The sequence below is a fragment of the Lathyrus oleraceus genome, chromosome 1 (genome assembly GCF_024323335.1).
Source record: "Lathyrus oleraceus cultivar Zhongwan6 chromosome 1, CAAS_Psat_ZW6_1.0, whole genome shotgun sequence".
NCBI lineage: Eukaryota > Viridiplantae > Streptophyta > Magnoliopsida > Fabales > Fabaceae > Lathyrus > Lathyrus oleraceus.
In genome coordinates, this window is record NC_066579.1 from 29,057,984 (window position 1) to 29,083,215 (window position 25,232).

The 25,232-nt window shown below is 34.0% G+C and overlaps 1 protein-coding gene across 1 annotated transcript; it reads left to right on the top strand.

Moving 5' to 3' along the window:
• The first annotated feature begins 13,641 nt into the window (after positions 1-13,641).
• On the top strand, positions 13,642-19,669 carry LOC127075426 (protein REPRESSOR OF SILENCING 3). Its single transcript, XM_051016920.1, has 4 exons — positions 13,642-14,001; positions 14,443-14,673; positions 16,789-17,250; positions 18,230-19,669. The coding sequence occupies exons 1-4, from the start codon at positions 13,798-13,800 to the stop codon at positions 19,373-19,375; spliced, it is 2,043 nt and encodes a 680-aa protein (XP_050872877.1). The 5' UTR covers positions 13,642-13,797; the 3' UTR covers positions 19,376-19,669.
• Positions 19,670-25,232: the final 5,563 nt, after the last annotated feature.

A 25,232-nucleotide genomic window follows, 5' to 3' on the forward strand; every position in this document is an offset into this window, starting at 1 on the left:
GCTAAGCGAGTATGTAGCGAGTATTCGCTAAGCCTTCGCTAGGCGAGGCAGAGGCGAACGTGACAGTCGCTAATATTTTGTTTGTTCTGTTCTATGCTTATCTGATCTGTTCCATTTTAATCATGCGTTATTTTGCTTGACATTCCTACTGCTGTGTTTCTTTTGCGGTGTAATCCTCGATTGCACCCTGTTTTGGTATCCTGACCTGTGTGCTGAATGTTGTAAGGGTTCACATATTCCCAGGAAAAAGTAGCTTGCTAGGTATTCCACTTTATTTGTGGGATACCCTTGTGGAGATTCATCCTAATTACCTAATTGATTTTAATGTGGAGATTCATCCTAATTACCTAATTGATTATAATGTGGACCTAATTACTTAATTGATTACAACTACCTAATTGATTGTAAAATGATGCCTTTGAATATGTGATCTGGGACCTCTCTTTGTTGCCCTACGATATTACGGTATTACGGTCATGTCCCGCGAATGTGGGGATATACTTAGCAAAGACCCTTCGATTAAATCATCATGTCCCTATAAAATAAATCATAGTCCCTCGGATGCTGCCTTCGAATATATGATTTTGTCCCTCGATGACCCTTCGGTATAGCCTACAGTTAAATGATGATCGTCCCTTCGAATGCTAAGGCATCCTTACAAATGTTGCCTTCAATGACCAATCGATGACCCTACGATGACCCTTTTACATCCAAAGGATAAAACTACTTACTTCTCAATAGTAAGGACAGTTTTACCCTCATAAGGATAGGAAATGCCCATAAAGACCTTGGGTCGATATAACTCTTAATTGCTGGCTCACAACCTAAAACATTTTTCACACCTTGCAAATACTAGAAAATCACCACTTGGTATACATTCGTACTAGAATCATTGCCAAGTTATATTTTTCTAAACCGCTTTCAAAATTAAACGAGATAAATACTTTGTATACATTCGTACAAGAATCATTACAAAGTTAAACTCTCATTTCAAAACATTTTTTTTAAGCAATTCACAAACACTTTTTCAGACAAACATAAGTGATCCAGCAATTAAGAGCCCATGGATAACCATGGATACAGAGGGTGCTAACACCTTTCCTTTGTATAATGTACCTCCCGAACCCAAAATCTAAATTAAGGTCTTTCCTGTTCTTTTCCACCTTTCCTTCTTGGATAAAAGAAAAGTCGGTGGCGACTCTTGCTATCCGCGACATTTGCTTTCCGAAGCAAAAACACACAAAGTCAGTTCACCGTATGACAGTGTTCCTTCGTCCACAGTCTATGGTCTGAAAATATTTGCAAATGATACCTTAGTTCCTTGAAATTTCCGTGTGATGAATGTTATGATGCGCATGAATGCAACAATCACAAATAAGGGACCACACACAAGGCAAACAAAGGTCAAGGAATGAATCAAGTCATTGTCAAGATCAATCATCCATTTTGGTGGATTATGGTTTACACCTTATCAACATCCAAGTTCCATTGGTATTGACAAGACTTGATTGGATCAACCAAGAATCAAGGGTTTGTTGCAAGTCGCGAGCATGGAGTCTGGGTAAGAACCATCCCAAAGGAGTGAACTAAGGATAAAAACCTGTAGATCATGTTCTAAAAAGTTCCCAGAGTCTTAATTCCATCTATCGGATATTATAGGTTAAGATGACTGACTCATCGACCCATGATATTCTCAAGAGAAACTCGTCTGAGTGTAGTATCGCGTAACAACTGTTATCAAGTCTACACTTGAACAGTTTCCGCACTACGTCTTAAATAGGCCAAGATGGGTTAAGTGTTCTAAGGTCCTCACTTCTTTGACCCAATTAGATATAGTAATGCTTAACCACAAATACTTGTGTGACATTTCCAAATCCAAAGGAGTCTCCACTGAGCAGATGGATCTCAAGCCAACTTGTTAAGGACTACTCCACACAAGTCGAACATGACTATACCATCCTCATATCTTAATTGCACTCAAGTTCGAGTTAGAACTTATCTCACCACTCAAAGATCACCAAGCACAACAAGCAGGTTATATCACACATACATATACATAAACCTCACATATATACAAATATATTCACACAAAAAGTAGGCTAAACCCACTGGAGACTACTCCCTAGCAGAGTCGCCACTTAATTTCTATAGCGGGAAATTCATGATCATCAAGCTATTGACAAGCTAGAGATCAATTAACAAGAGTCGCCACCGCGCTTTTATTGTTTCCAAGGGAAAAGGGAAAAAGTACGAACAAAACCCAAAAAGTAAGAAGTTTTTAAATAAAAACTAATAAAAGTCAGAGATCATAGGTAAGGGGGTTGGTTACATAGAGGGAAGGTGTTAGCACCCAAAGTGTCCTAGGTACCCCTAGGGGGCCCTTTTTGTGTGCATATGTATTTTATACAAAGTGATGTTTATAAACAAATAGAATGGGGGGATGAGAAAAGAATTCATCAACTATATTTTTGTGTTTGACAAGACCTTCGGTCTTGTGCCTACGTACTAACATAAAAATGAGGGATCAAAACCTCGTAGTTCGTGATACAAATTTCAAAGTGGATGCATTAATTTTAATAAAATTTAAGTTTGAAAGGCACAAAGGCCTGAAAATGATTTGAATGTGTCAGTTCCTTTTTGGATTTTTGAAAGTTTTAAGTCAAGTATAGTTAAGTTTATTTACAAGTTTGATTGAAGAAAAGAAGTTTGAAAAAAAACAATGGCATAAGGCCAAAGTTTCTATCTTTTTGCAAAAGTGGTCAAAGTTTAGAACAAAAATAGTTCACACAAAGAAGATTTTAAAAAATGGAGGGAGAGATTTTGAAATTAAAGAAATGGGGAAAAGATGAAGAGACTATCCTATATACAAAAATTAAAAAGTTTATAGTTGAAAAGATCTGACTAAATAGGTAGGAATCCAATAGACAAGTATGTCCATAGAAACTTAGAATTCCTTTGGACTTTTAGAATCAAACCACACACAAATGCACAATTATATTATCTTGAAGATAAAGGCATCAAATAAAGATGGCCTCATCCAAGCTTATCCACTTCATGATCTTCTTCAAAATAACCCATGCAACAGATGAATTCTACAAGTCACAGGTTCAAAATAACAGCTACACCATGATCATGTTGCAAATGAATCTCAGAGAGATCTTCAAGGATGTATCAGAAGAATTTCAAATTGCAAGCACTTGGTTCTTCAACAAATTGGCATTGGCCATGTCCATTAGCTTAGGGAGGTTGCCTAGATTCTAAGTCCATTTGTCCAAGATCAAGCCAACAGTCCATTCAAAAGGTTTTTAGGATTTTTGTTGTTATTATGTACATTAATGGTCCAAAATCAAGCCAACAACGCGTATTTTTTTGGATCAATATTGAATTTAATATGAATTATTGAAAATAATGCAATAAAAATAAAAATTCAGAAAATAAAAATTACGTGGACCATCTGATCTCCCTCATTAATTGAGGTGGCAGATTAGATGGCCAGGAGCGCGCGTTTCACATAGTCATTAGTCAACAGCGCTGCACCATTGGTATTTAAACCCAACGATCCAAATTAAAACGTAATAGATGGATCATGTGGTTCATAGCCTTGCCAACTCATCGCCGGAGCCAGAGCTTCGGTCATCTTCTCCGATGGACCTCACCGGACTGGTCCATTATGAACCATCACCAAAATGAAAAACAGGGACGTGATCTTAAAGAAAAAATGGCACTAAGCTCGAATTTGACCTCCATTCACTCCAATTCCAAGTATATTAAGAGATACATGGAATTGAAATTTGAGGTGCATGAACTGAGTTGCTTCGATTTGACCTCAAAGCAACTCAAACTTCTTGCCTATATTGATAGGACTTCAGACAACCAAAGAATCAATAGAATTGAACAAGAATTTAAGAGAATCAAAGAGTTCAAAATTTCTGGAAAATACCTTCAATGTAGGTCTGAATTCGATGGATCTTGATCTTGCTTGTGCTTGGTCTCACTCCACTTGCTTGCAGGAGAAGGATTGAATGGTTAAAAAGTTATCTATCAAAGACCTTCAAAATGGTCACCAATTTCATGTCATTTGGATTTGAAATGATAGAGTTATGCATTTTTGAAGTTTGGAAAAATCACTTGATCAATGGTATAGGTCAAAAGTGACCTATAATGTAACCTCATATCACATGCTCAAAAAAGTTGAATCAACTCCCACTCCAAACATAAAAGTAGAATTAGACACATTGAATTTGATTTTTCAACTTGGAAATCTTTCATCTCATAAAAATTGAGCAAGTTATGACCTTGGGAAGTTGACTTTCAAATTAGGGTTTAGACAAAATGACCTATAATATTTCAACATAGAAAATGATTTTATAAGAAAAAATATCTCTAGGTCTCAACATGAAAGTTGTTTAGAATATCATTTAGAGTACTTTTTCTCTTGGAATCATTTTCATATGGGGAAAATTGTAGGAGATAGGGTCTAGGAAGACCCAGTTTTGATCAGATGAATCCATCTGGCCAACCACCATCAACCAACTTGTTAATTTCCAATTCTCTTGACTTTTTTGGCTCATGGTAGATCATATATGCATAATATGATGAAATTTGAAGTGTCCCTTGAGAAATTTGATCAATTGGTGAGATAACTTGTTGGAGAAGTTACTTAAGATACCTAGTCAAACTAGGGTTTCCAAGGTAAATCACCCTCAAACTCTTGAAGAAAACTTGATCAATATAATATGTAGAGAACATTGGGACTCATATATGATGTTCATAACCATTATTGAATCAATTCTTGGTTGCTCTTTGTTCATGAGGGTCTTAAACCCTAAATGTGATCTTGATGAATCAATGAGATCATGCCCTACCTACAAAAGAGTTAGGCAAATACAAAGACATATTTTTGGTATTTTGGTTAGTGAAATGATGAAATAAAAGTATGATATAATCACAAAGTGCTTGGTGATCTCTCCCAAAACAAACCCAATGAAAAAAAGGGTGAGGAGGATGCCAAGGTATGATCCCAATGCTAATGCTTATGATGAAATTGCATGAGGGATCTTAGGGTCAAAATTGGGGTCTTACAGGGATTTACTTGGTTAAAATTTTTTTAGTCAAAACTAGTTGTAGTCAATAGCTAAATTAATTAGGGACTGTTATTATTTGATGGAAACCTTGACGATTAAACTGGTTTAGAAGGATGTTAGTGTTGAAAATTTAATTGGACTGTAATGTTAAAATAACTTGAAATGTAGCTCTGTTAGAAAAATCGAATGTTGCTAGGTGACCCTTGTTTTAAAAAATGCAATTGGTTTGAAGGTCAGTTGTTAAGGATGTTGAATTGATGAGTCTTTATGTTCTCTTCTGATTTTGCATGTTGATGCCAAATTGGTCTTGTGAAAAAATGGCCATCAAAATGGTCATCTATGTTGCTTGAACTTGATGAAAGATGACGAACTTGATGAAAGTGGGATGGGCTTGAAGATTAAAGAGAGATAGGTTTAGGATGGATTTTGAAGTTTGACTTTGGTCATTTGTTTGACCAAGAGTCAATAGTTAACCAAAAAGTCAACTTTAGGTCAAATTAAGGTTTTTTGCATAGTTTCCACTTCTGACATTTTTGTAATGATTTCCTCTTGTTCAAACAAATTTGACTTGTAACTTGTAATCCAAGCAAAATATCTTCTTTAAATTCCCCAGTAAATGCCAAATGTGTAGGTTTAGGGTAACAACTTCGAATTGTAACTCTTATCACGCGATACATGCAACCTTGCACCTTGAATCACACGTGAGAGAGCCATTATCCATAAATCATATAGGAACACTACTGCTTCTATCAAAAATCTTGAAGTTCATACGGGCCAGATAATACAACAAATAGCAGGTTCTCGAGCATAAGGATCCCTCCCAAGTGAAACAATACAAAATTTGAAAAATCATGAGAATGTTAATGTTGTCACGACAAGAAGTTAGAAACTTCCTAAAGATGAAGAAGAGAGGGAAACAAAGGATGACCATGTCATGGAGGTAGTTCTGAAAGTGAGATGAAATAAGAAAGAAGAAGAAGAAGTTATACCACCAGTAAAGCCAATTGAAGAGAAAAATAAAAAAGAGGCTAAACTTGTGATTAAGTTACCTTAAATCCCAATCAGACGATCAAACAATACATGAACCCTAAATCCCAATTTCAAAAATTAAATACGAGAGAGGATGAATCAAGGCCTAATTCTTTAAGGCTTTGATTCCTCAGAGATTAAGTTACATTATGGTAATCACAATTAGGGCAAAAATGAAAGAAACATGAGAAGCTCCTACCTGTGAGGACGTGATGTTCCTTGGTCAAGGCTGCAAGACTTGAAGATGAAGATGATTATAAAACCAGATATACTTCGGACAAGGTAAGAATTCCACCTATAAGCTTTATAATATAATCTTCTTCTACTTGTTCTTGTATTATTGTCGTGTTTCGATGATGCAAGGTTGGTGCGCTTGCGTGAGGTTGATGCGAATGAGCAGAGAGAATTTTAAGGTAAAAGTGATGAAACTGAATGAGATTCTCTAAGAATTCAGTGAGAGGACAAAGAGTGTTCAGAGAGAGCTAGACCAAAATGTTGATGATTTGGTGATTTTTCGGATAATGTTATCGGATTCCAATGATTGAGTCATGATTAGAATTTATAGAGGGTGAATTAAGTAACAAACTCGGGAAATTCGGGTAGGGGTGTTAAGGCAGATAACGGAGTTAAACTTTTCATGTTGAAGTTAGTTAAGAGTTAATATTTCTATTAGATGACTGTTAATAGCAGTTAGGTTCAGTTTGAGTTAGTTGGATTTTCTTTTACAACAAGTTATTTTGAGTTGCATGGTTAGTTAAAATTGATTAGAGTTAATTGTTAGTAGTTGCCAATGTTCTGGTAAGTTTAACTCCGTTAGAAGAATGTATAGTTAGTAATTAAGATTCTATTAAGAATTGGTTACTATTTAGTTAAGTTAATTGAGTTAAACAATATGAGAATTAGCTTGGATGAATAAATGTTAACTGCTAGAAACTAATCAGGCTTCTGAACCATTCAATTCAATTGAATCTTATTAGAAAAAACTATTAATAGTAGGATGTAAATGAAGCTAGAGCAAATGATTAGCAAGACTACTTACATTGGGTGTCATGAATTCGAGTAATGAGGATGGAAATCAGTTAGATTTGTAACAATGTTAGAAAATCGGTTAGGACTTAGTTAGTATGCAATTAGTATTAATAAATATTTGAATTTGTTAGTGATATTAATGTTGCAAAATGCTAGGAGTTTAAAGTTTGTGGATTATTTAATTGTTCGAAAACTTAGTCACATATGAATTTGAGATCGAAATGGAGATTGATTGCATCTTAGTTTTTGGCTGGTGGTTTTATTCTAAATTTTAGTTCAGTTAATTAAACATTATGATACTGTTAAAAAAGTTAGTATGGGATTTGTTTAGTTAAAAGAAAGTTAGTCAAAACTAGTTGTAGTTAATAGTTAAATTAATTAGGGATTGTTATTGTTTGATAGAAACCTTGATGACTGAACTGGTTTAGAAGGATGTTAGTGTTGAAAATTTAATTGGACTATAATGTTAAAATAGCTTGAAATGTAGCTCTGTTAGAAAAATCAAATGTTGCTAGGTGACCCCTGTTTTAAAAAAATGCAATTGGTTTGAAGGTTAGTTGTTATAGATGTTGAATTGATGAGTTTTTATGTTCTCTTCTGATTTTCCAAGTTGATGCCAAATTGGTCTTGTGGAAAAGTGGCCATCAAAATGGCCACCTATGTTGCTTGAACTTGAAGAAAGATAATGAACTTGATGAAAGTGGGATATGCTTGAATATTAAAGAGATATATGTTTAGGATGGATTTAGAAGTTTGACTTTGGTCAACTATTTGTCCAAAAGTCAACAGTTAACCAAAAAGTCAACTTTAGGTCAAATTAAGGTTTTTTTGCATAGTTTTCACTTCTGACTTTTTTGTAATGATTTCCTCTTGTTGTAACAACTTTGAATTGTAACTTATAATCCAAGCAACACTATTTGTGTATAAAATATCATCTTCAAATTCTCAAGTAAATGTCAAATGTGTAGGTTTAGGGTAACAACTTCGAATTACAACTCTTATCACGTGATACATGTAACCTTGCACCATGAATCACACATGAGATAACCATTCTCCATAAATAATCTAATTTTCAAACCCTATGATAAAATCCTAATCCACAAGAAACCTATGATTAATCCATTAATAGTCCAAACATTGAGACATCAAGTTGAACAATGTGATCCACTACTATTAATCCTCTGAACCAATAATGCTACCATATGCAAATGTGAATGAATAGATCATAAATGAATGATTTAAAAGGCTTGTATGCAGATGAAAATATCTAAATGAATGGTTAATATGAGCACTATGTATGTAGATGAAAACATCAATAAGCCAAACAAAAAATGAAAAAGTGGGGCAAATTTGGGGGTATGACACCTATGTGATTAATATATTCAGTAAAAGACTTGGATCTTAAGAGTGAAAGAGAAGAATTGTGAAAGTTCGTCTGATCATGTCTGAGTGATCAGTGTTTTCTAAAAACACAAGGACATTTTTGTAAACTATTATCAAAGAAAATAACCTAAAATTATTTTCGAGCCTAGCTAAATGAATTGGAAACTGTTAGAAAGGTTCAACCATGTATTTTGTATAGCCCATTCAATTAGATAAGAAAAAAATGAGTTTATAATCGTCTATGACAGTGTCTTAATGAAGGGTAACAACTCTTTATCAAATATTTCCAAAATTGGCAAAAGTAATTGATTATTTAGGTCATCCAATCGATTAGAATAAGGACCCAATCGATTGGGCAATTAATTTTGCCCATGGATCATTTCGTTTTTTATACTAACCTATAACATATAAATAAAGACCGCTCCCTTAACTTTTTCACATCTAGAAACATGAGATTTATCACTCTTCTCGCTCTCTATCTAAAATATTTTCTCTTTCTCTCACATAAATTTGCCCATAGTGCTTTGAGAAAGGTTCTTATGTTTAACTGAGGAGGTTTGTTATGGAATGGGTAATAGTGTAAATTCTCAAAGAGATCTTTTTCCTATAGTGAATATTTCTTCCTTAGGAAATGTTTGTTTGAGTTAGAAGCTAAAACCATTAAAATCTTTTGTTAGGGAATTTACTATTTAGTATTAAGTATCGGTTTGGTTCGTGAGCTAAGCCACTTAAGGAAAAACACTCTTTATGGGTTATTCAGGATAACCAACCGAAAATCCTCTTATCAATTATTGATCTTAGCCTGGTGTAAGAGCTTAATTTGGCTCGAGAACAGTTTGATGTAAAATCTTGATTCGATTTGTGGCCAGCCTGTTAAAACCACAGTTCGGTTCATGAGATAGCTAATTCAAAACTCCACATTGGTTAAAGATAAGTCTGTATAAAATATCGGTTTAGATTGAAGACTAATTGCTTTAAGATTTGTTCATGTTTGGAAGGAAGACTAACCTGTTCAGCCTGTTGTTTGATGCTTGGTTGAAAGTTAACATAAAACTTCATTTTTCCTTGTGTAAAGGGGTTCATGAGATTAACCTTCTAAAAGCTCGTAAGCATTATTGGATACTCTCAAGATAAATTATTAGGAAGAGGAATATGTCACTTCATTTAGACTGAACCTCTGCAATTCCAGGTGTCATATCTGCTCCCTTATCTCTTTACTTTTTGCATATTTTATTTACTTGGTTTTGCCACAACATTATTCAAACTTTTTTCATAAAAATGTTCTTGAACTCATATTTAGAAAACAATTTTGTTTTAAACCATAGTTTTTCAAACCCCCATAATTCACACTCTCTTGCGTATGGAGTTACATGTTCAACGACTAGATCAGGAGTGTTGATTGCAACAATAGTCACAATGTTGACGTTGCATGCGGTGGCTAAGTGAATGGTTTTCACTGTTACCATGATAGACCGAGTTGAATCGACGAAATGTCAGAGGATGAGATTGGTGTTTGGGATCAATAAAGATCAGTGATATTAAAGAGAAAAGATTGGCGATAAAGAATTATGGAAAAAAGATGGCGGTCCTTCCCATAAATTCGCGATAATAAGAACTATATTCCCACACACCACACCACTGTTCTGAACTAGAAATAAATATCGGTAAAGTTCGAATAGGATGGAGTTTTGGTGTGGTGGAGTGAGCTTCCGGTACGAAGAAGCGGAGGCATACCTGCAAAGTTAGCACTCCAACATTCAAGTTAGTGAATAAATGAGAAAATAATATGAGTTTATGAATGAGAGAATACTTGAAATGACATGTGTTGAACTTTACATATTCACTACTACGAAAAATCCCGCTCACAACAATTAGAAAATGGATACCACCATGCCTGACCAACCGTTGTAAGGTAAGGGGCGGTTGTATGTATACTCATTTCTATCACATGTGTTTGACCGTTGTGATAAGCTAGGTAGCTATCACGACAATTATAATAATTAACTGTTGTGATATATATTGGCCATGAGTTCGAAACCTAACATCAACAATTTAATTAAAACGTGAATAAAATTAACATTTCACCACAATTATATATTCCAACCGTGGTGGTATATATATATATATATATATATATATATATATATATATATATATATATATATATATATATATATATGAGTTTATTATAAAATATGTGAATTACTTGTTTTTCCTTACCCCTCAATAAACATATACAATAATTCAAATTGATTTAGAAGACAATAACCTGAAAAATTAAATTATTTTTGGAAAACAACTTAGACGCTCCACTGTTTTTCGAATTGCATGCATCTTGTAGTTCATCTCTCACTCTTTAACATTTAAAATTTGATTGAATGCCCAAAGTTCTTCAAAGCAAAGTTTATCCTCTTATAGTTTATTTTTCAAAGCATTAATTTATTGACTAATTTCGAGTCATCGTCATCACTATCATCATCATTATTTTAATCGACGATGATGATTATTATGATGAAAGTGATGAAGATGATTCAAAGTTTCTCAATAAATTTGATATTTTGCAATATAAAATAGAAGAAAATGAACCCTTGCTTTAAAGAATTTGGAGCATTGAACCAAATTATATATGTTAAAGAACCAAAGATGATATACAAGATGCATGCAATTCGAAAAACATCAATTCATCTAGGTTGATTTTCAAATATAACATAATTTTGAGATTATGATTTTCTAAATCAATTTAAATGAATTCATGTTTAGTGGGAGGTTAGTGAAACAAACAATCTATATATAATATAATAAACTCAACTTGAATTAAAAAACGAGACAACCATTTGGAAAAACAACAACATATCAACTCATAAAATGTTTCATAAACGTACCTTTTAATTTAAAAGATTTATGGCGAATGAAGACGAATAAATGTTCCACTTGTCTCAAAATGAAATCCACAATGAAAGGATGATGAAGCTGAAGTGAGAGCGGCAAACTTGTGCCCATGATATCGGTCTTTCACACAAGTATGCTGCTTTCATATTAGCTTCATCCTCCTTGTATTTTTTCTTCATTGTAACATAAATAATTTGTAAACCATACCTACAAGTCAAAGTATATATTATCATGTTAACCTGATTTGAAAACATACAATAACATGAGATTGTAATCCTACAAACAACATGTTAATCTGATTTGGAAACATAAACTAACATGACATTAACAATATGTTAACATAAACGGAAACCCAAGTAATATCTAATACTCTGATGTCTCTATTAAACATAGATTTTTAGATTTTTTAGAAGAACTAGTGGCATACATGGAATGTATATGGTAACTAAGATCCATTTCAATAACAAAGATTCAAGTAGAGATAACCCAAAAAACACGAAAATTATGCCAAATAAAACTCTAAACCCTAAACCCTAAGCTTTCTGCCATATGAAAACACAAAAATCATGCCAAATGAAAACGTATGAAAAAAATGGAAGAACTTATACATAGAAAAATGAAAGAAAGTGTATGAATAACATGGAAGAAAGCTTATGAAGAAGAAGAAAAATGATAAAGAGTATGAACTTGACTACCTTTTAGTACGAATAAGCTTATGAGGACAGGTTCTCTGCATATGGAAAAAGAGATTTTAGGATTTTATTTTGAAAGTGACGACTATTTTGTGCGAAAGCTTGATAACTTCATATATATATATATATATATATATAACTTATCACCACAACTGATAACAAAAATCGTAATAAAATATAAGTACTATTCATTGTTGTTTCAGGTAATAATTATGGTAATACATGGTAATAAATATAAGTACTATTCAATGTTGTTCCAGATACAAAGATCATCAAACTGAAAGAAAAACTTAAATCTCCAGGATCAAAAACTCTCTTTATCATTGAAGCCTTAAGTCTTCATGTCTAATTGAATCCAAGAAGTTATCATAGTATTCATCTAACTCCGAGTCACTTGATTCCATTAGCTCTTCAACAATAATTTTTATCTTTCTTATCCTCTCAGGATTCAAATTGATGATAATTATCTTCTTAGTGTCAGGTGTCCCACTAGAAGGTTAAACAATAATGACGTTATTCCTATGGTTCCTACTTCCTTGGTCTTATTTAACCAAGACTCAATCATATCACCAACATCTTTAGGAACCTCAATTTCTTTGATAGGCACGTCCCCACTAGATTTGTTAGATAAATCTTCAGAATTTTGATTTATATCGAGAGGAAGAAGTTTATTAGGACGAGTTCGTTACGTGTGGAAGAGAGATGTTAGAGTTTTGTTTTATTTTGATAACTTCGCTTATATAACAAAAACGTAATAAAACGTAAGTACTATTCACAACAGTTTCTGGTAATAATCGTGGTAATAAATATTTTTATATTAATATATTTATAAGACTATAAGGATAAACCCTTTTTTAACGAAAAATATAAAAAAATATTGATGTTGAGAATCAAAGCAAGTAACCTTTCATCTAGCACAACAATTGTTATTAAAGACCGTGATTAAATCCTTTCAATAAAATAATAAATAATTCAGGTGAACGATAATGAAATATTACTACGACTATTTAAACGACCGTTGTACTATGGTGTTACCAAATGCATATTTTGTAGTAGTGATTGCAGGTGATTAAAACAGTCATGAAGATTGTCATCCGATCAAATTTAATGGTGGACGTTACGCTGAAGGCCAAAATCACGTGCCTCGGCAGGGATGAGGTCCCAACTGTTCCATGTTTCTTTCTGTGCGATGCTTATTGTTAGGGACTTCCATCATAAATTTAACGACCGATCCATAACACAAACACAAATTTCCAAATACACACAATCATATGCATACAAACACATGGATTTAATCACATATAATTTCATTAGCAAAAGTCTTTACCTTTATCAACTTTCTAATCATAAAGACTTAGTGCCAAAAAAAATGTTTTAAGTCTTTTGACAATGAGTTGATTCAAATACCAAAAGATCCTTGGTTCAATTTCTACCTACAATATAAAAATAATTTTTTATTAGTAATATATAAGTATTTCTCTAAACCCTCTTAAATTAAAATTTAAAAAACTGTTTTGAGTTTTTATATCCAAAATATTTGCTTACTCACCAAATTCGTAGCTGCATACGACCATTTTCATCAGTTAAAACGGTGTCGTTAAACCCTGCTTCACCCCAACCAAGTAAGACGTAAAACCCTATTACTACGTTTTGGGTCACAGAAGAGTGAAAGAGAACACCGCTTCACAAGCATGGAGGAAGAACAAATCGAGAAGAGAGCAGTGAGAATATTCGTCGGAGGATTGGGTGAAGCCGTAACCACCGAAGACCTTCGCCGCCTATTCGAATCACTGGGCATCGTTCAATCAATCGAAACCATCCGAACCAAAGGCCGCAGCCTCGCTTACCTTGACTTCCTCTCCGATCCTAAATCCCTTTCCAAACTTTTCAGCAAGGTAGCAACCTTCCTCACTTCCCTTAATCAATTCCATCGCGTTTTTTGAGTTTAATTTTGTTACTTGTCAAAGTTTTAAGCCATGTTTAATTGTTTATCCAAAGAGGGTATAGATCCTAGGGTATGTGACGGGATGGAATGGAATGGAATGTAGTAGTAAATATTGTGATTTCATTGTTTGGATTCATACATAATAGATGAAGTGGAATAGAACATGATGGATTCCATTCCATTCAATCATTTATTTTTTATTCCATCCGATTTGGAATGTATGCAATGGAGTGAGACAAGGAAGGGATCTATATTCCATTCCACTCTGCCCCCATTCCGCTATGTTCCATTCTGCTCCATTTTGTTCCATCAATCCAAACACAGGCTAAATTTAATTCCATTTGTTTCATATGTTTGTTCACAAAAGTAATGATTATGTTGGCATTTGCAGTATAATGGGTGTGTGTGGAAAGGTGGAAAGCTTAGACTTGAAAAGGCTAAAGAGCACTACCTCGATCGATTGAAAAAAGAATGGGAAGAAGACAAGATTCTTAGTATCAAACCACCAGTTACTGAGATTTCTACTCAAAAGGAGGATTTGGTCAAGGAAAAGCCTAATTCACGGCGCATTTTGGATTCAGATGCTAAGCCTCTTAGTATTTTCTTCCCAAGATTAAGAACGGTAACTTATTAATATTGCCTATTTGCTCTCTATTTATTTCAGTATGTTTTTATTGTTTTTTATTTTTGGAGAAAAGTCTATGGCAGACTGCTCTTTGCTTTTATTTTGTGTTATGATAGGTTTGGTCAAGTTTTAAACTGCATTTGTGTTGTGATTATTGCTATATTGCAGACATTTGCTGTTAAAGATCACTGATAGGGTCACAGCTGTGAGTTCTTAGGCATCAAAAACTTTTATGTTAAGGCCATCATTGCTGTTACAGCTTGTAGCTGTGATATATTGTGATAGAAGGATTTTGGATTGATTAGGGTGAAACCAACTAGGGTTTTGGAATGATTTCTAGGATGAAACAAACTAGTGGAGAAAACTGGTGGCTTGAAGGGTATTGGGAATAGTTTGAGGGTGAGGGAGTTTGGTATGGTGGAAATCAAATTCGAAGGAGGAATTATGGTTAGGGTAATATAGGTTGATGTATGTTTGGGGTAATAATGTAATCGATATATGATAGACTAAATCAAATGAAGAGGAAACCCTTGATTTTGATTGCGTATGCGAGAATGTTTGCTGAAGGTAACTCTATATGGCCATTGGGGCATGCATACAAAATTTAGAAAATAGGAAAGGAAACTGTAAACTTAAATGAAGAACAAAATAAATTTAGACATCATTGCAAAACCAGGTGACTAGATATTTATTGCAATATCATAAAACCCAGCTATGTTGTTAATCCCGAATAGCGGATAAGCTGATATTGTAAAGACTAAAATACAATGTACATAATAATCATAATTCCAACAAGATACATAAATATTCAAACATAGAAAACTATAGAGTTAAAGGGACAATCATACTTAATAGTTATAACCAACTTCATCATTTCCCATCAAAATAAATTCTAAATGTAATCAAAATACATCCCATCAAAATCAACTTCTAAATGTAATCAAAATGACATCTCATCAAAATCCTACAAGAACAAAAACAGAACGACAAAAGCAGAGCAAGAAGAACATAAACAAAGCACTGAACAGAATTGAACAATTGTTTGTGAGCAATAAAACCTAAAGTACAAACTTAACTGAAATTAAAGTAGGAAGAACAAAATGATTGCTTGTGAGCAAGAACAAAGCAAAAGGAAGAACAGAACAGAGAATAGAAGCAATAACAAAGAACAAAACAGAGAAGAGAAGCAATAACAAAGAACAGAACAAAATGAAGCAAGAAAATAAAAACACATACCTTGCTTCACACAACTGGCACGCAGAAGAAGCTGAACACACATGTTGAAGAAGCAAACGAAGCAACGCAGGCAGATGAAAGACAGAAGAAAACACAAGGAAGAAAGCAGTAGAAAATGAAAAGAAACGTTGGAATTGAAATATTAGTATATTAGGTCACTTAAAGTGTTCAAATTGCCTTAAAAAAGAGGCATTCGAGGAATTTTCCCCTGAAACCCTAATAGTGGGCACAAGTCCCGGCTACGACCACGACCCACATGCAATTTCACTCGAGACTGCTACAACAGCTATTGCCACTGCAATGCTATTTCGCTATAGCTATTGACAACATAGAAACTCAAAATTATAAAAGTAAGCATTACATCTGTTGTTTAAATTGATGGTCCTGCAATAGTTTAGGATTAAAAACATAACCAGTAATGATGGATTAATGCATTCATATCTAGATTATTTATGTGGAATTAATAGTCAGTAGTATTATAATCATTACTAGTCCTGAATGTAGAAAACATTTGATCTTCACACATCCTCTCTCATTTTCTTGTTGCTATTCGCATACAGTTTCACTTTACTTGTCTTGTAGCTAAAGCTTCTCTTGCTTGCTGCATCCCTGTTGAGGAAAATTGTCATCCTCATTGATGTTATACTTGTTAAAAATACTATGTACTTTTACTGATAAAAAATGTCATTATGTAAGGTATCTATAATGCATTTTCAGTGGAATGATTTTGATTTTAAATTGCTTTCATAATCGAGTATATCCAAATATATAATTGTTCAATATTTGGAATTTATTTTTGCTTTTGCATAAATATTTCATTGCTAAATCACCTGACTCAATTTTGCACCCTACAAATATATCGGTGCTGCTGTGCAGGTGAAATCCATACCATTCAGTGGAACTGGCAAGCACAAATATAGTTTCCAGAATATTAAAGTTCCTCCTCTCCCTGTGCATTTTTGTGATTGTGAGGAACATTGTAGTCCTTTTATCCCTAAAAAGGAAAAGTTATCTATGAATACGGCAGTTGAAACTGGTGGAATTAATGATGAAGAAATTAACATCATGAATGCTGTGATGAGCAAGCTTTTTGAAAAAGAGAAGGTTTCTAACACCAAGCAACTTGGAAAGAAGCATGATTCATTTGAATCTCCTGATGCTTTACAATCTAATAAAGGTGAAGTAGAAAGTGCAACAGATGTAGATGTTGATATTGATGATGATGATGATGATGATGATGATGATGATGATGATGGTCTCATAATCAACATTGCAACGAAGAAAAAGAAAGCAGCTTTAACAGGGACCCAAGAACTTGAAAGGATCTTGGAAAATCAGGTTAGTTGCATGTCATTTCTTTTTAATTTGGGGACTTCATAAAATCAGGTTTGTTTGGCTTAAATAGTTGACAAGTTGATAAGCTAGTTGAGAGTCGAGAAATTAATAATGTTAAAAATCTGTCAAGATAGTTTATTTAGTCGAAAGTATTTATAACTGATGAACTAGTTGATAAATGTAAAATGATATAATACATTATTAGATATTTTATTTGTTTATATAAATTATAGTTATGTATGCAAAAATATATGTTTAAACACATGGTTTTAGGTTTTTCAGTGAACTTTATCTTTTTTGTTTTAAAATAAAATTTTGTAAAAGAATTAAAATTAATAATGTTGCAATTAAAATATTCTGCAATATAAAAAAAGTAACCTAACAAAAAGTAGTTTGATTATGGAAATTAAAATCAATATTTTTGATATTTTTAATTACATTTTATATTTTTCCCTTGAGTATCCTTTAACATCTCACAGAGGAGGAATTGTATTAAAATATGAAGGGTAAAAATGATAAAAAGCTGTAAGTTCATTCTTTACTTCAATCATTTTCTTAAAAAAACACAACTATTGAAATATTTCCGTTTATCAGATATCTCTATTTTGGTCAAAAAAGTTTCTAAGCTAATCAATTAAGCTATAATGTTAGTTTAAAAGGTATGAACAAGCTGAAATGTCCAGTCAAACTCAACCCTTTGCAAATGTGAATTGCTTAGTCAGATTACTTTTACCAAAGAATAGGTAAACTACATGAAAAAGAGAGAATAGTATTTTTACCAAATTAAGATCAACTATTAGTGTTTTCATTACTACCACTACCATATATGCAAAGCGGAAGATATTGACTTGCCTTTTTGAGATATGCACATAGTATTAATTAGGATAAATTGGAAGTGACATTCATTCTGGGACAAATTTTGTTTGCGAATGTGATAATTTTTGTGGGACATAGGGAGTAATTGTTATTTTTTGGTCTTCAGGAATGGTCCAATAAAACAAATGTTGCAGAGGAAGAACCCATTGAAGTGCAGAAAAGGAGCAACAACAATCCTGACAAGGTCAAGAAGAGAAAACCACTTCCCAAATCAGAAAGCAACAGCAATGAAGGCGTGGTGTCCAGTGCCCCTGCTGGCAAGAGTAAAATGCAGACCCTTCTAGATGACCTGGGATCTGGCGAACAGCCTACTGAACCAGGATATGATCTTGGGGAATCGGGTAAAGTTTCATGGTCGCAGAAATCTTCATGGAAAGAACTTGTCGGTAAAGGAGGCAATGCTTCCTTCAGCGCCTCTCTCGTATTGCCGAAGTATGATTCTGGTAAAGATCAACAAAATTCTGATGATTCTTGCACTTCTTCATCTACAAATGATGAAACTGAAGACATGGAAAGTGATGAATCTCAACCTGAAGACATGGAAAGTGATGAATCTCAACCTGAAGACATGGAAAGTGAAGAATCTCAACCTGAAGACATGGAAAGTGATGAATCTCAACCTTCCCATGCACAAGTGACAGAAGTACCTGCTGAATCTCAACCTACCAATGCACATGTGGTAGAAGAGCATGCTGAATCTCAACCTACCAATTCACCAGTGCTAGAAGAACCTGCTGAGGCTCAACCTACCCCTAAACAAGGGATGACTGAACCTGCTGAAACTCAGCACAAGACGGCTCCAAAAATAACAGGCAGAGGTTCTTCATGGCTGCAAAAGGAATCCTGGACCCAACTGGTTAATAATGATAACAATTCATTTAGAATTTCACAAATTTTGCCTGACATCACTTTCCCGGAACAAACAGCCAAGGAGCCGATTTTGTACCCTGCCAATTCCAATGATAGCAAGCATAATGGTGCTGATAAGAATACTATTAGTAGAACTGTCAATGATGGCTTCAACTTAGGGGAGATTGTACCGGAGAATAGTAAGCATGCTGGTGCTGATGATATAGTTTCTGCTCCAGTAGTTGAGAAAACAGTTGAAACAAGTTCAAGGGAAGGATCCATTGCAAATGTTGAAATAGGAGAAACTTGCTTATTTATGAGAAGTGCCGCTTCATTGAAAGAGTGGGCAAAAGCTAAAGCTGCTGTTAGTGGATCACTTAAAAGAAAACACAGTGAGAAGTAAGGGATCAATTCTATGTTCCTCATTTAATTTTTACACAGTTATTGTTAATGTTGGTTCCAGGGAAGGAACCCAAAAAGTTGCCGAATCAAGATATCAAAGATAGTTATAATACCCGATCAAGGGTAGGTTTCAAGATTTTGATGAAAATTATTTCTTGAATTCTAGGGGTTTTGGTAATCTAGATTCCTCAATGAAACCTTTTGTTGTCAACAATATAATTAACTTTTTTTTTTGGGGTCAATACCATCTGGTGGGACTCCATCCTTAATGATATTAGTGCAGTTTTTTTGGTCAGATGTTTGGATTGCCATATTTTCACCTAAATTACTGCTTTTATTTCAATTTTTTTTATCTTATAATAAAAAAACTTGTTAACTTATTAAAAGAAATTATAAAACAATCAAAGTTAATTTAGTAATGTTTTTGTATTTAATTAATTACTTAATTTTTAATGATAACATAATACTATTTACTATGTTTTGATATTAGTGATAACATTAATAATAAATTATTATACAGTCTCTGCATTAGTGAATATGTTTTGTGATACACTCACTGCATTAGTGACAAGAAAAGATGAGGAAGTCTAACTCTGAGGTTATATAGGGTCATAGTCCTGTTTCAGTTTTTTTTTTGGATTTTTTCATGCATTCTATATATTACTTAACTAGTTTTTACATTAAAGCGTTTTCAAATTTTGGAGATACATTTTTAGACGCATTCTAAATATATATAAATTTATGATTTAACGTGAAAATATATCTTCAAAAGTATTTTGAAGATGCATCTTCGAACGGTATTGGAACTTAAATCGCGTCAGAATACTTCTTTCTCATTTTTAACAAAACATAAAAAAAATTTAAACTCCTAAAAATTTTTCTATCAACCAAGTCCAAAATCAAAATATCAAGCTCAAAGGTTATTCAATCAACATCAAGTGCATTAGAGACATCATTCAACACAGAAGTAAACTATAAATTTATAAGTTTGTGATGTTTTGGAAAGTTGAGTTTTATTGTAAATGAGTAGAAATTGATGATTTAGGTAAGAAATGAATAAAAATTGCATGAATGATAGTTTATACATATTGTAAAACATGTTTGTTGGTTGAAAATAATGATCAAATCCTTATTTTTGGGGTTTGTATGTCTGCATTGCCATCATTGAAGGACCTGAAGAGTTGCAGAAAATTTCGGAGACGCATCTCCGAAATTTTTCTTTTGGATTCACATTATCCGGGACGCATTTCCGTAAATTATCAGTTTGTTTTAATTTTAAATTTTTTTGTTGCTTTTATTGGTTGTATGGTTGCATATACCAATTGTATGATTTACTTACATGCATTATGATCGATATAGACGATGAACAGAGGCACGAGAGGATTGCACATCATGCATCAGTGTAGGGGGAGAAGAGTCAGGTTTCAGAGGTTTTTGTTCACTCTAGTCTTGCAGAGGCATCTACTTCTAGGACTCATGCTTCTCCATATTTTTCTTCCCGTAGGAGATAGGTTTCACCTACCGACGCATCACTGCCTCCATCCTCCTACAGGCGACAAGTTTCACTTATTAAGGAACCAGAGGTACCCGAACCACCGGTGGTACTTGAGGCACCAGTGTCACCCTCTGACTGATGAGGCTTCTGAGCTAGTGTCACCTCATACTGATGATGCTTCTGAGCCAATGCCACCTCCGGCTGATGAGACTGTTGAGCTAGTGCCACCTCCGGATGGTGAGGCTGCTAAGGATGATGAGCCAGTGCCACCACCCAGACCATACTGCCATACATGTATGAGATAAAGAGGTAACATTAGTTGGATTCGTTATTTTTAATTTACGTTTATTATTATATTACAGGTTTTTGACATAGATTTATTTTTCTGCAAGACCGTAATCACTGAAGTTTATTAATCATGGGCAGAAGATTGCTGACTTGCCTCAGTCAAATGAGGAGTGGTTTCAGGCAGTTTTGTCCCTATCTAGGATGAAGGACTTGTGCATGTCCAGTTATATTATGGTCAACCACGGGATGCTTAATACATTCATGGAGAGATGACACACAAAGACCTCATCATTTCATCTCCTGCTTAGTGAGATGTCTATCACACTGGACGATGTGTCGTGTGTAACGCCATAACCTCGAAACTCATATAACAAGCATTATACGTTGATTAAAGTGTTACCAACTTTAAAACATCTCAACTTTATTCAAATAGCAGTGGAAAATCAAATTAAAAATACTCGACAAAATCATATTTATTCTCGACTTCAAAATAACGTCATAAAAACTCCTCAAAAGATTATTTCAAATTCAACAATTAAAACGAGCATCCCAGCCCTAATGTTACATGATCAGAGTATAGCCACTAAATAAACAACGAACTAAATGGAAATAACTTTGAAAGCTACCGTGCACTCACAACAACAACTTCTTATCCTGATTGTCTGCAAGATGTCTATGGTGAACAACATCAAAGTAAAGTATGTGATAATTCACATTAATAAATTAACGGTATAAACTACAAGGTAGAATTCAAACATCTACACATTCAACAACAATCAAACAACATAATTCTCACAACCAATCCATCAACATGCAATACAATCACATATTCATCATTTAATGATACAATGACTCTCAACTTCAACTAGATTCATATGCATGTGGTACCATATCATCATCAATTGATTCACTCAGGAACCAGATTCACCCAGCTCGAACCCGAATCCACCCTGCTCGAATTCGGGACAAGTCATCAATCTACCCTGCTCGGATTGCAACCTGCCTCTTTCATCAACAACAACGACATAATGGATGCATGTCACAACACATCAATGCAATAACAAAATAATGTTTAAAGTCCCATCCAGATAATAAAAAAAACATGCATTGACCAAACGATAATAGTTCCCCTCCTAAACTATTATCCACAATAACAAACTCACAATTTAACAACATAATTCGTGCTCATACATCAACATATCATCATCACAATTCACATAATTCATCACAACACCATAGTCATGTATACACATCTCCGTCATTCGTTAGTTAATTCAAAAATTCGATTAAATTCATGTTTAATCGTTGTCATATCACCATCATTTAAAACAGTAGCTAACAAAGTATAACATTACCCAAAACATCCATAAAGTTGAAAAATTGAAATCTTCACTTTAACATCATCAAAATAAGTATTTGCATTCACTGAAGACCCGTGACATGTTACCCGTCACAATAATGATGTTCTTCAACAACCTCAAACATCCAGACCGTCATTCAGATTACGACCGACTTGAAAGACAAGACTGGGCAGCATGACGGGTCACTCGTCACGGTGGTGACGCCTGTCAACACCCTACAATTTGCAGAATTTGCTTTTGCTGAGGGAGTTCACTGCAAAACTCTTATTTTCTCATCCCAGCCATACAAATTTGATACATAAACATCACACACATGTTATAGTTCATCAGTACATCCAATTACATTAATTCAACACTTTCAATATATAGTTTTCATAAAATTGTGTTATTCCCAAAATCTTCAAACACACAACAATGGTAAAAATACAATTACACATCCAAAAAACAATTTATCCACATATTATTACACACATTTCCACATCCAAAACAACATATAACATCAGAACATCATCAAAATTCTGAATTAAGTCAAAATCTCAATTGCCCTATTGGAGGTTAAGGACTCCTTAATTCTACCCCTTTTGCATATACTCATTATTGATATAGTTCTCCCCCTTACATGGTTTTCCTAGAAGTAATAGCAAAATCTAGGTATTTGATTGTTCTTTCCCTCTCTCTAAAGCTCCAACCTTCTATCTCCTTTGTGCGTCTAATCCTCTTTTCACGTACTGATAGAAAATCCCCTAAACCTAGGTTATCTTTTAACCTTATGTAATTAGGATAATCTAGTCATAATTATAATTCTCTCATTTACTAACAATTACTCTTATTCCTTCCTCCCCTTTTTTCACTTAATTTACAAATTGAACCCAAACTCTCTAAATTCTTATTTTTAATTTGAAAAATTACACCAGAGGTCCTTTAAGTTATTTTTTTTGTAACAGGTTGGTCCTTTAAGTTTTTTTTGTAACAACTTGATTCTTTAGGGTGATTTCTACATCTTTTTTCTCACATTTTGAACATTTAGAAATATGTGACTATTGTATTTCTAGTTGCACTTCATCATTTTCATACCATTCAAAATAATTGCATCCACAATTAGCACACCCACTCTGTTAAAAAGGGTAACAGTGCACACGTTTGGTAACTTAAATGACCGAGTTGTTACATAAAAACTTATGGGACCAACGAATTACAAAAAAATAACTTAAAGGACATATGGTGTAAGTTTTCCTTTTTAATTATATAAAATCATTCAATAGTATTATTTTAATTATTAAAATAAATTTCAATTATTCTAAATAAACTCTACTAACCTCTATCTACACCCCCACCTCAAGGCCACACACCTCGAGGCCACACACACCATCCTCAAAATTAATTCAATTATCCCATGTAATAATTAAATTAAAATACAAATACATCAATTAAAATAATAACTCGAAAATTGGAGTGTTACATCGTGTTTGCTGCATCTTCCGATCAGAGGAAAACTTTTAGATCATGCGAGGATTAGCAGAGACGAGGCACTAGAGATGATGGTAGACTATTTGGGAGTTAACCTAGAGGATATCATGAGGGAGTTTGAAAAAACCAGAGGATGCCATGCTATGTTTGAATTCCTGAAAAAGATATATACATATGAGATCCTTAGAGCTCATGAGGCTAGAGGAGATGACGAGCAAGTGGAGCTCCATATAGCGTATGCTATGAGAGCATACCTGCTATATTTAGTTGATTATTTTAAATAAACTATACTAACCTCTACTTACTCTCTACACCCCCACCTCAAGGCCACACACCCCATCCCCAAAACTAATTCAATTATCCCACGTAATGATTAAATTAAAATACAAATACATCAATTAAAATAATAACTCAAAAATTGGGGTGTTACATCGTGTTTTCTACATCTTCCAATTAGAGGGAAACTTCTAGATCATGCGAGGATTAGCAGAGACGAGACACTAGAGATGATGGTAGACTATTTGGGAGTTGATCTAGAGGGTGCCATAAGGGAGTTTGAAAAAACCAGAGGATGCCATACTATGTTTGAATTCCTGAAAAAGATATATACATATGAGATCCTTAGAGATGAGGAGGCTAGAGGCGATGACAAGCAGGTGGGGCTCCATAGAGCGTATGCTATGAGAGCATACCTGTTATGTTTAGTTGGCACTACTATTTTTATGGACAAGGGTGTTACTTATACAAATGTCGTCTACCTATGGTACTTCGAGAACTTCGAGCGGATCCATGAGTACAACTGGTGGGCCACTTATTTAGACTACTTGTACTTGAAGTTATCAGAGGGCTACAAAAACTTGCTTCACCGCATCAGAAACATGCTCCACCGATCCAAGATCTCACTGGTCCACTGAAGACTATGGTTCCCTAGCAGAGTATTGACGCCATATATAGGAATTGACTTTTGATTTCCTGTGAATTTCCACACTCACATTTCTTCTGATCCAAAGATCCATATCACGGATCCTCTTTCTTGAAGTGTCAACCTCCTCCTCAAACATATATATTATCAGATTCATCAAGCCTGGTGAAGTATGAAGTCACTCGATCGCTGCTCAACAACAAGTTGCTGCTACAATTGTTGCTAAAGCTCCGTTTCTTCCTCCTCCTATGGTGGCAAATGGTCAAGTTTTAGTATCATTTACATCTAACCTAACACAACAAGAACAATATTCTGCTCCACCAAG

Coding starts and splice junctions, on each gene's coding strand:
- LOC127075426 (XM_051016920.1), top strand. CDS start 13,798: ATGGAGGAAGAACAAATCGAGAAGAGAGCAGTGAGAATATTCGTCGGA. Junction 14,002..14,442: donor TTTCCAAACTTTTCAGCAAG/GTAGCAACCTTC, acceptor TGGCATTTGCAG/TATAATGGGTGTGTGTGGAA. Junction 17,251..18,229: donor AAAGGATCTTGGAAAATCAG/GTTAGTTGCATG, acceptor TTTGGTCTTCAG/GAATGGTCCAATAAAACAAA.